At 35.2% G+C, this 12,852-nt stretch overlaps 1 protein-coding gene across 8 annotated transcripts in view; it reads left to right on the top strand.

Annotated features, from left to right (window-relative positions):
* Nucleotides 1-12,852, top strand: part of FAT1 (FAT atypical cadherin 1) — a 108,569-nt gene that overhangs the window by 71,155 nt on the left and 24,562 nt on the right. For all 8 annotated transcript variants that reach the window (XR_014692969.1, XM_084518953.1, XM_084518955.1 and 5 more), the window contains exons 8-13: nt 1,968-2,243; nt 2,460-2,670; nt 4,783-8,850; nt 9,482-9,678; nt 11,098-11,251; nt 12,539-12,772. Coding sequence is in view for 7 of the 8 variants with exons in the window: in XM_084518953.1 (XP_084375079.1) it covers nt 1,968-2,243; nt 2,460-2,670; nt 4,783-8,850; nt 9,482-9,678; nt 11,098-11,251; nt 12,539-12,772 (5,140 nt within the window). In the remaining variant the exon portion in view is untranslated. The remainder of the gene's footprint in view (nt 1-1,967; nt 2,244-2,459; nt 2,671-4,782; nt 8,851-9,481; nt 9,679-11,097; nt 11,252-12,538; nt 12,773-12,852) is intronic.

Below are 12,852 nucleotides of genomic sequence, written 5' to 3'. Positions count from 1 at the left end.
CCATGTTTTCTTATCTGGAGAGGAATACACATGAACTTAAATAATGATTTTGATTTAGATTCATCAAAATTTACACTTTATCTTATCACTCACTGTTTTTCTGAGTCTGAACTTAATAATCTGCTAGAAGGTGGGAATTGAATAAAAAGTTGTTGAGGTGTACTGATTTTGAAAGCACATTATCTGTGTACGAATTGTGTTGTATATGGTCTCCTAAGCTTTTATTTATACAATGTGTACTAGTCTAGTTTGATTTATATTGAGGTTGGGGTTTTCTGCTTTTTCATTTGTTAGTCATCTTCATTTGGTTTCATTTTTTATTTTCTTGAGTGTGAGTATTCAATGTGCAGGTATATATTTTACTAAACTACTATGGAAGTGACTGTACTGGACCATTCAGAATTTGATATCAGTTCTTCTTCCAGGATGCATTAAAGTGTATTAATTTATACAGAATTAAAAAAAAAAAAAAAAAAAAAGAGAGAGAGAGAGAGAACTTTTTTTTTTTTGTGTTGCTCTAATAATGATAATCTAAAAAATTGCATACGTAAGGTCATATTCTCTTCATGCTTGCTGTTCATTTTCCAATTGAATTTGTTAATGAATATAACTTTGACCTAAAAGACCTCCTGGATAATCTACCATTAATTTTCTCTCTACTGGAAATCAGTATTTTTTCTTTTTATTTTCTACCTGTAAGTAGTTTCTAATCAATGAGAAAAGAAGCCAAACTCCTTAGTTTCCATAGCAACCTCTTGCGAGGGATTTTATTGATGTGCCAAAGAATTGGTTATTTTCTATTTCTTCTGTTTTCTGAGAATTCTAGTAGGTTGTGGGAGGCAGCATTTTCCTATAAAAAGTGGTGATAGTTTGTCACAGGAGGCAAACACTGAAGGATGTGCCATATAATGGATTATGTCTCACTGATCTGGAACGCCTATGAGTAAAATATTTAGGGGGCTGTGCTTGTGGCTGCAGATACCAGTGTGCACACACGTGTACATGCGCATGCCCCTGCTGCCTGGCAGTGGAGCTCAGTATTATTAGCAGTGCATGTTACATTAGGAGCATTGCCATCTATTTGTTGTTCCTCTGCAATTCAGCAGAATCTGTGTGTGGTTCTCATCTTGTCTTGCTGAATTTTTTATTTCATTTAGCAGCTTATTCCAGCCCCACTGCTTTACCAGTATCACATTTTTATTTTGTTTTGTGTAGGGTCATGCTCCCTGTTCTTCTTAGTAAATGGGACTGAAGCAGAATTGTAATTTAGCACAGGCTTCCTTTGTTTTAATTGCTTTTTTATATTTCCTGGTGACCTTGTTTACCCGCAGGTTGTTTTGTGGTTTCAAATAAACTTACAACTTCTTTTTTTTATTCCTTGTGTAGCATTTTATTCTATATCTAACTCTTAAGACTGCACACTTGCCCTCTTCAACTCTCTTATATTACATTTTATGTGCTTGTCTATCCTTTTTTTATTTGAGGGCAATTATTGAAAATAGTCTTTCTGGTAACAATTATTTCAGCTAGCAGAGTGGGTGACATCCCAGTTTTTGGGAAGACCATTGTATTTTATAATACAGAGTTACCCAAAAATTACACACCCACTTCTGTCTTTGTATTCCCAGATTCTCACTTCAATTCATGAGGCTATACTGTGGTGCCTGCAGGGTTTGGTTCAAGACTTTGGTAGTTATATGCAGCTATCTTTTTGCTGTTACTTAGAATAAAATCCTTCAAATCTTCTTAGAAACTCTTTTTGACTTTAAGGAAGGTGAGGCAGATTTGGATTTAGTGAGTCCCTTTTTTCCTCTACCTCTTCCCTATACCTGTCTCTCCTTCTGAAAAGAGAAGAAAAAAATAATAATAAATGCTTCCATTGGAATTGTATTAGCATTATGATCTAATTTTCATCTTTGCTTCCCAAATATGATTAATGTTTTTCCCTCCCTATTGTATCATTTCAGGTATACATCAAAGTTATAGATACAAATAACCACAGGCCTCAGTTTTCTGCATCAAAATATGAAATTGTTATACCTGAGGACACTGTACCAGAGACAGAAATTTTGCAAGTCAGTGCCACGGACAGAGATGAGAAGAATAAACTCATTTATACTATGCAGGGCAGCACAGATCCCATCAGTCTTAAAAAATTCCGTCTGGACCCTGGAACTGGATCTCTTTATACTTCAGAGAAACTGGATCATGAGACCATGAACCAGCATATTCTCACAGTAATGGTAAATAAGCACAATATTTGTTCTGTATCCTATAAAAGTTTTTTTCATTAATGTCTTTTTAATTTGTCCCCATAATACAAACATTCATTGATTTTGTGTGTTTAATTTGTATGCAGGCTTTGTCTCTGGTACAGATTGAACGTTGAATTATTAGTAATGTTTGATGAACTTCAGAGTTATTAGTGATAATTACTAGTGTTATGCTAATTGTTTCAGGTTCGAGATCAAGATGTTCCTGTAAAGCGCAACTATGCTAGGATCGTCATTAATGTTAGTGACACGAATGACCATGCTCCATGGTTCACCAGCTCTTCTTATGAAGGACGGGTATATGAGTCAGCAGCTATTGGATCAGCAGTGCTCCAGGTTACAGCATTAGATAAGGACAAAGGGAAAAATGCTGAAATTGTGTATTCTATTGAATCAGGTATGTTGACATTCTTACATCTTAGTTCTTGCATCTTTCTAAAATATTATTTGATGATACTTATGATATCCATATAGTTCTGCAGAAATAACCGCTGAATTGTCCCAGTTTAAGTTAAACTTTCTGATACAAGTAGCAGGGAAGGGCTTGCTTTGCAGGGTTCCCTCTAGCCAATTTTAAATCAGGATTGCTATTCTCGTTCAATAAAATATTTAAGAATTCCTTTAATAGCCAGTCAATTTACCATAGAGAGTCCTTCAGATCATAGACCAGAGAAGAATGTTAAGTGCAGCTACTTATTTTTCACTTCATAGTGTCTTCCTGAATATGCCTATAACAATGATGTTCTAATGACAGTGATTTCGAATGGTGTGAATATGGGATGGCACAGATTGAGTTCACTTAGCATGCAGAAGTGAGTTTTGGTTTGGCCCATGAAATCTAGGTACAAGCCTACTATAACTAAGGTCCTGAACCTCCCTATGCCAGAAAAAAAAAGTCATTTATATTTCATTAACTATGTGCTGTACGACCTTCAATCTAGAAAGTGATTTAAAACAAAAGTCCCAGTCACAAGCATAAGAAATTGCATTTTAAACAGAACAGTAGGTAAAATTTGTTCAGTTACGGTTGCATGCAAGGTGTTATACACAAGTGTTTATTCTTGTTTGACATAAGTTATTTTGTAAAGGTATGTAAATTGTATTTTGTAAGCATTATTCGTTTCTTCCTCCAAAATGTTATTTTGTTTCGAAAACACATTTAAACACTATTAAAATGAAGCTGCAATTATAATTGTTTGAACAAGAATAATATATTTGATAAAATTCTAAAAATATGTTTTTTTTTCTGTTATTTGTAAAAAATACTACTTTTTTGCTAGGCAGGACACTAATGTTCATGAAATTTTCCCCTTTGCTAGTTTAGTAGTTCTTGTTTTATCAATGCCAAAACATTGTAAGAAAAATATGTGTATGCATGCTGTCTAAAATTAAGTTAAACCCTGTTCTCTTGATTTCTTCTAGCTTTTTATAGGAGTAAATGTAAGACTTAGGTTAAGTTTATTTTATAGGACCGGGAGGTTAAAGCATTATAATTGATATTCTAAGCTTATGGAAGGAACATTCCTTAAATGTTTGTAATTACTGTTTAGATTTGTAATGGGATATTCTAAGAATGCCACTGTGTTTAGAGCCTCCACGTAAAAAAAAAAAAAAAAAAAAAAAAAAAAAAAAAAGACCAACAATCTTTTGCCTACTTGTATGCATAACTCAGAAGTTCTTAAAATTTTTTTCCATGCTGAGAACATGGCTTTAGTAACATAAATTTTAAGGAAGTAAAATGTTAAAACTCACTATATTTAGTACATGAGCTGAATATTGTGTGCCGTGTGTTCTTTATATTTGGAAGTATAAAGAAAACAAATGTTTATCAAGTGGCAGCTGGCAATAATTAGCAGGTAGTATTATTTTTTTCCCTAATACTTCATCACAAGGAATAACTTGCCTATGTATTAATATGAAATTAGAAATGCAACTTTTGATACAGTTCAGAAAGATTAATTTTGAAGCAGTGCTTTAATGCTTAAACAATTAACATGATGACAATTAACACATCATTAAAACATTTCAATTTTTCAGAACAGTCTAGTTATTTTAGATCGTGAAATTTAACTTGTGTTCCACTGATGTTAATTTATGAACATAATTTTTTCAACTTCAGTAGATACTTAAGTGGGCTTATGCACAAACTCAGTTACAAAGATAATTTAAAGAAAATAAATAATTTATAATGTTGAAATTTGCAGAGTACTTGCCATCTTTTGAGGGTTTTTTTTGTTTTTTTTTTTTTTAAATGAAAAATGAGTCAAATATTTTGCATTTATTTTCAAGTCTTGGATAGCTCTACTAACTTTTTATGGTTCCACAAATAAACTTAGAATTAGTGCGAGCTCTTCATGACAGAAAACTTTGAGAGGCTACAAATGATTGTTAAACAAAATTGTCTTTATTTTCTCTGTCTGTTTTAGTACATGGCCAAATAAACTTTTGTTTTGTTTTTTTTTAATTTGTATATACCTTTATCTTAATTACTTTTCTTTTTTTCTCATAGGCAATATTGGAAATTCCTTCTTTATAGATCCCATCTTGGGTATGATTAAAATTGCAAAGGAATTAGATCGTAGTAACCAGGAAGAATACAACTTGATAGTAAAAGCTACAGACAAAGGAGATCCTCCAATGAGTGAAGTGACCTCTGTGCGCATATTTGTTACAGTTTCTGACAATGCCTCACCAAAATTCACAGCCAAAGAATATTCTACAGAAATTAGTGAAAGTGCCAGCATTGGCAGTTTTGTTGGAATGGTTACAGCATACAGTCAGTCTTCAGTCATTTATGAAATAAAGGATGGTAATATAGGTGATGCCTTTGCTATCAACCCCAACTCAGGCGTCATTGTTTCTCAGAAGATTCTTGATTTTGAAACTTTGCCCATTTACACATTGACTGTGCAGGGAACAAACATGGCTGGCTTGTCCACTAATGCAACTGTTTTGGTCCATCTTCGCGATGAGAATGACAATACACCAATTTTTATGCAGGCTGAATATACAGGACTCATCAGTGAATCAGCTTCAATTAACAGTGTGGTTCTAACTGACAAGAATGTCCCATTAGTAATTCGAGCTACAGATGCTGATAAAGAATCAAATGCTTTGCTTGTTTATCAAATTGTTGAACCATCTGTCCGCAAGTATTTTGCCATTGATTCTAGCACTGGTGCCGTTCGAACAGTAATGAGTCTGGACTACGAGGAGACAAACATTTTCCACTTTTCAGTTCAAGTACATGATATGGGGATACCACGTTTATATGCAGAATATGCAGCTAATGTTACTATTTATGTAATTGACATCAATGATTGTCCTCCTGTGTTTTCAAGAGAGTTGTATGAGACATCCATTTTGGTTCCAACCTATAAAGGCGTGAAAGTCATCAGCGTAAATGCCACTGATGCTGATTCAGGCATTTTTTCACAATTAATTTATTCCATTATCGACGGCAACATTGGAGAAAAATTTGCAATAAACCCTAAGACTGGAGATATAACAGTACAAAATACAACTCAGTTACGAAGCAGATATGAATTAACAGTGAGAGCATCTGATGGCAGATTTGCAAGCACTGCATCTGTAAAAATTAATGTGAAAGAAAGCAAGACAAGCCAGCTGAAATTCACACAGAGTTCTTACTCTGCAACAGTGCAGGAGAATTCCACCGAGGCAAAAACAATAGCTGTGGTAACTGCTATAGGGAATCAAATAAATGAGCCTTTGTTTTACCATATTCTAAATCCAGACAGCAGATTTAAAATAAGCCCAACTTCAGGAGTCCTTTCAACAACAGGAATACCATTTGATCGTGAACAGCAAGAATCTTTTGATGTGGTCATAGAAGTGACAGAGGAACATAAACCATCAGTTGTTGCACATATTGTAGTTAAAGTGACAGTGGAAGATGTAAATGATAACGCTCCGTTTTTTGTTAATCTTCCGTATTATGCTGTTGTTAAAGTAGATGCTGAAGTAGGCCATGTTGTTCGACGTGTCACTGCTGTAGACAAAGATACAGGCAGAAATGGAGAGGTACATTACTATCTTAAAGAACATCACGAACATTTCCAAATTGATCCAACTGGCGAAATCTCACTGAAGAAAAAGTTTGAACCAGACACACTAAATAAGGAGTACCTGATCACAGTAGTGGCAAAAGATGGAGGAGAACCTGCTTTTTCTGCTGAAGTTATAGTCCCAATTACAGTTATGAATAAAGCTATGCCAGTTTTTGAAAAGCCTTTCTACAGCGCAGAGATACCAGAAAACATTCAGCTCCATAGTCCTGTTGTACATGTACAAGCAATCAGCCCAGAAGGACTTAAAGTGTTTTACAGCATCACAGATGGAGATCCTTTCAATCAGTTCACTATCAACTTCAACACTGGAGTTATAAATGTTGTTGCCCCTCTTGACTTCGAATCTCATCCAGCCTACAAGCTGAGTATTCGGGCAACAGACTCCCTAACTGGGGCACATGCTGATGTGTTTGTAGACATAATAGTGGAAGACATCAATGATAATCCTCCTGTGTTTACAGAGCAGTCTTACACTGCAACCCTTTCTGAGGCATCTGTCATTGGAACATCTGTTGTACAAGTGAGCGCTACAGATGCTGATTCTGGAACAAACAGGGGGATTTCCTATTATTTGGTTGAGGATAACAGTGAAAGTCATGACTACTTCCACATAGACAGCAGCACTGGACTCATTCTCACAGCAAGAACTTTGGACTACGAAAAAATTCAGCAACACAAGTTACTAATAAGGGCAATAGATGGTGGCATGCTGCCCTTGAGCAGTGACACTATTGTAACTGTTGATATAACTGATCTCAATGACAATCCCCCTCTTTTTAACCAATTGCTTTATGAAGCTAAAATTAGTGAACTGGCTCCCCGTGGACATTTTGTGACATGTGTGCAAGCCTCAGATGCAGATAGTTCAGATGTTGACAAGCTGGAGTACTCCATTCTGACAGGCAATGACCAAAAGAATTTTGTAATTAACAGTAAAACTGGCATTATCACTGTCTCAAACCTACGCAGACAGATGCTAAAGTCACATTACAATCTTAATGTGTCTGTTTCTGATGGGGTTTTCAGAAGTTCAGCCCAAGTTCATATAACTGTAACCAGTGCCAATATGCACAGCCCTGTTTTCAGCCAGAATGAGTATGAGGTTGAACTAGCTGAAAATGCTCCATTGCATACTTTGGTGACTGAAGTTAAAGCAACAGATGAAGATTCTGGTACTTATGGCCACATCACTTACCACATTGTAAATGACTTTGCCAAAGATAGGTTTTATACAAATGAGAGAGGGCAAATATTTACCTCTGAAAAGCTTGACCGTGAAACACAAGCAGAAAAAGTTATTGCCATTAGTTTAATGGCCAAAGATTCGGGAGGAAAAGTCGCTTTCTGTACAGTCAATGTAATACTTACAGATGACAATGATAATGCTCCTCAATTCCGAGCAACAGAGTATGAAGTAAATATTGGATCTGATGTTCCACGGGGTACTTCTGTCATTAAAATCTGGGCTTCTGATGCTGATGAGGGTACAAATGCAGATACCACATATGCTATTGAAGCAGAGTCTGAAAATGTTAAAGAGAATTTAGAAATTGATTCATTGTCCGGTATCATTACTACAAAAGAAAGCTTAATTGGATTAGAAAATGAGTTTCTAACCTTCTTTGTTAGAGCTGTCGATGGTGGATCCCCCCAGAAAGAGTCAGTTGTTCCTGTCTATGTTAGAATACTACCACCAGAAGTGCCTCTTCCAAAATTTTCAGAACCGTTTTATTCTTACACGGTTTCCGAGGACATTCCAATTGGAACTGAGATAGATGTTATCAAAGCAGAGCATAATCAGACTTTGGTATATAGTCTGATTAAAGGAAACACTCCTGAAAGCAATAGAGATGATTTTTTTGTGATTGACCGACAGACTGGAAAGCTGAAACTTGAGAAGAATCTTGATCATGAAACAACTAAGTGGTACCAATTCTCAGTGCTAGCACAGTATACAAATGAAGATTATAATGTTGTTTCCACAGTAGAGGTAAGCATTCAGGTAAAAGATGCAAATGATAACAAACCAGTTTTGGAGTCTAATCCATATGAAGCATTCATCGTAGAAAACATGCCAGCTGGAACAAGAGTCATCCAAGTTAAAGGCACTGACTCAGATTCAGGACTCAACGGGCAGGTCACTTACAGCTTAGATCCTTCTCAAGAACTGGACATTATAGAGTCTTTTACCATAAACATGGAAACTGGCTGGATTACGACTCTCAAAGAACTTGACCATGAGAAGCGAGACAAATACAAAATAACAGTGGTCGCATCTGATCGGGGTGAAAAAATTCAACTGTCTTCTATGGCTGTGGTTGAAGTTACTGTTACAGATGTGAATGACAATCCTCCACGCTTTACTGCAGAGATATATAAAGGAACAGTCAGTGAGGATGACCCTCCTGGTGGAGTAATTGCCATCTTAAGTACAACCGATGCTGATACAGAAGAAGCCAATAGACAAGTCTCTTACTACATTACAGGTAACTCTTTTTGAGTAATGTCATAATAATCATTTGAGTAGTCCTGGAATGAAGTGCGGTATAACTTAATCCTTCAAATTATTGAAGAACACTGGAAATCATGTAGCTGCAGAGAAAGAATGTGTGTGCCTTAAAATGAAATAAGGACTTTGGGGGGGGGGGAAGGGAAGAAGAGTTTTAGAAAACAGGTCTTTGACTTTCTCTTTGACATGTGCTTTGCTTAACATGCTTTCCTAATTTTTTGTTTGCTTCCTATATATCGCATTTTATTAAGAAATATAGATTTACACTAAAATCAATGATGCATTTAAACAAGGAATCCAAGAAATATTGTAAAATAAGTATTGCTTTCCAGTGGAGTATTCTAATGTTATTCTTTCTGTGTAAGTGTCTTATGATGTTATCTATAATGCTACATGAATCTCTATATTGATTTTTATAGATCCTATTGGCAGCAGTTAGGTTTGTTGTATGAGCCATCTACTGACTATATCTACCTGAAAAATGAAGCTCTTTCCATATAAAGCCACAGAAAGTGCTTGATTGCATTTGGATTTTTTCTTTCAAAAACTATGTTGACAGAGCAACATTCTCCCTCGTCTTTAATTAAATGCTTCTTTTCGTATTTTAGGAGGTGATCCCTTGGGACAGTTTGCTGTTGAAAATATACAGAATGAATGGAAAGTCTATGTGAAAAAGCCCCTGGACAGGGAAGAAAAGGACAATTATCTTCTAAATATTACAGCAACTGATGGGACATTTGCAACTAGAGCTGTGGTGGAGGTTAAAGTCCTTGATGCCAATGATAATAGTCCTGTTTGTGAAAAGGTAGGCAGTCTTCTATCTTCCGCGTCCAGCTGCTTCTGTAGGTAAAATGTAAGCACACTTTAGCTGAAACTGCTTCTCAGGAGTTCTCAGGATACAAATAGGTATTCGTTTTATGCTGGTAACAGAGCTTTGGACTACTAAGATACTGGACTAGTACTGCTGTCAAAGAAAGCAATGGACAAGTTTCTGTTAATAAAAAAAAAAAAAAAGCAAACAACAACAATTCATTGATACAATTTTAACACTTTATGGGTGTTAAAAGAGTACGAGGAGTATTTTAGTTCATTTCTCCTGTGTTAGTGCATGCTTTCCCAAATATGAATTGTTCTAAGCTACTGCCATTATAGTTTATATGCTCTTTTTTCTGAAGGAAGCAAAGCCAAAGAAAGCCCCATACCATCACTTAGTTGATGTATTTGTGATAAGAGTAGATGAGTTGAAAAGACTGGAATGTTTTCCTGCAGATGCACTCAGCAACATCAAAAATCTGTAATCCATAAACGTTTTCTTTTTACTAAACTATCTACTTTACCACATTTGATAGTCTGCAAAAACAGATATGAAAGGTAGAGAATGGGAAAATGAGGAGAAAAAAAAAAAAAAAAAAAAAAACAAGAAGGGGGAAGTATGGCTACATTATAAGAAACCCCTAGATTTTCATAGCCTTTTTTTTTTTTTTTTTTTTTTTAAAATTAATTTTAGCATGATTGGATTCTTCATAGCTGTCTTGTTGAGCACAGATTTGATGTTACTGGGTAGAAAGACAAAATCTTTTCTTGTCCTAGGAAGGATCAAGTATACAGTGACTGATTCTTTTTAATAGTCAGTGATCACTTGCATACAAATTATTGTAGTTAAATACAAACTGGAAAGTCAGTGTTTTTAGCTTTATTCTTTTGATAATATTGGTGTTATAAGTCTCAGTCCTAATTGAAATCACATCCCTCATTTAAATGAACTGTTAGAGTGCTCAGAGACTTTTAAACTGGAAGCTTGTATTTCATGCACTGTTACATAAAATATCGACGTCAGTTTCTTCTAGATTGAGTCAGACCTAGACAAGTTGATTTACTGAAAGAGGAAAAAATTGCCAAAAATTCAGAACTCCTACCTTGGGAATGTACTTAATTAGCAGTTAATCAGTGACAAGTGGTTAGAGTTCTTAACTATGCATTGACACCCAAGAGTCCCTGTGGTTTCAGTAATAATTAGCTTTATGTGTAATTTAATAAATGTGAGGTAATTAATTGGAAAATCATAAGCCCTTATCATTTTCAGGTATTTCATTCTCCAGTTCACTTCATGTTTTTCCAAACATTGAAACAGAATATTATCTCATCTGTCGTTCTTTCCATCCCCTTTCCAAGCCGTACTTACTCTACGTGTTATGTCCTTCAATGAAATTTTAAAATCTTTCAGGCTTTATACACTGACACTGTTCCAGAGGATGCCCTTCCTGGCAAACTCATAATGCAGGTATCTGCTACAGATGCAGATATTCGTTCCAATGCAGAAATTACTTACACATTGCATGGCACAGGAGCAGAGAAGTTCGGACTCACTCCAGACACAGGTAATAATGCTTTGCACACAAAATTGTAATTATCATGTAATTTTATAAAATGTTATATGATTACATTAAGACATGCATAAAGGTCAGTATTTTAAGCTTTGCATTATGGTTGAGTTTGTTATGTAACTGTTATTTAAATTGTGAGTTTCTAGTACAAATACTAATAATATATTGATTAGAAGTCAGGGAAAAGGCAAGTGTTTAAAACACAAGGAACTAAAGAGTAAATAAGGTAACTTCCCAGAAGCCAGAAACTTCATGCAGAAGGGACTGGAGTAAAAGTACACCATGAATGTTGTGCTTTTTATATTTTGTTAGTAGCGATCATAGTTTGTAAACTGAGAATATCTTAATTCAGATTCTCTCTTTGCCATCATTTGGTTTGGTATGTTAAATAGGCTGAGGTTAGAATGAGCAACACATTTCCTTTCTGTAGTAAATACCAAAATTGCCTCCAATTTCACTGGAATCATTTTAAAAGCAAGATAAACTTTTAAATTCCCTGGCTTTGTTTGGTTTTCATTGCATTCATATCTTCTGGGTTATAAGGTAGGTCAATGCAATGTTCACTTTTTATTTCATAGGGGTAGACTTTGTCACCTGTGTGCTATGCTTGCATGTTGTTACATAAATTCAGAATTGTTGGGGCTAGAATACTTGCAAACAACATTTCAGAATACTTTTTTTAATCAGTCAAAAGAAGACAATGACTATACTTTATGCCTGTCATCATGTTTTCTGTCACTTGGGTAAGAAAGGCTTCTAGAATTTTTTCTGTAGCAGCATGTTATATTTGATGGTGTGAATAGCTCTGTTTATTCATTAAATGTTAGAGGAGAGGGCCAAGTCAATACCTGTGGAAGAAACACAACAAAATAGCCCAGGACTTCACCTTGCATTTTATTAAAACCTGTGTTCTCATATTTTAATTTTCTTTACATAGTAACTTATTAATTCATGATTGTACATACATTATCTCTGGACTATTGGGTATTCTTACTCTAGCTAAATTCTTTTTTCAGAAGAATTTGGGGAAAAAAAAAAAAAAAAAGCCAAGGGTTTTAGTATTTAATCTCTTCAAGCACAAAAGGCAGGCCAATAACACGCTTTGTCCAAAGTGGAACTTATTAGTGCAGTACAGCTGCTGACTTAGCCACTGATTAAATTATCCTAAAAAAGAAAATTGTTGTTTTGTTTTTCTGAGTACAAAGATTTTAGAAGAGAGCATATTAAAGTTACTTGATTCTTGCAACTTGTATTAACTTATATTTGTTATTCTGTTTATAGGTGAATTGAAAACATTAATGCCACTTGATCGTGAGCAGCAAGCAGTTTATTACCTTCTAGTGAAAGCCACAGATGGAGGAGGAAGATTCTGCCAGGCTAATATTATTCTTACTCTGGAAGATGTGAATGATAATGCCCCAGAGTTTACAGCTGATCCGTACTCCATTACAGTATTTGAAAACACAGAGCCTAAAACCCTTTTGACAAGAGTGCAGGCAACAGATGCAGATGCGGGTACGCATTCTTTGACCAATACTTTTGTCATGGTCTCAAAGTTACAGTAATGTTTATTTAGGCTTACCCTGAAAGGTGTT

This window comes from Aythya ferina, assembly GCF_964211825.1.
Source record: "Aythya ferina genome assembly, chromosome: 4".
NCBI classification, from domain to species: Eukaryota; Metazoa; Chordata; class Aves; order Anseriformes; family Anatidae; genus Aythya; species Aythya ferina.
This window is presented reverse-complemented; position numbering and strand designations above follow the sequence as displayed.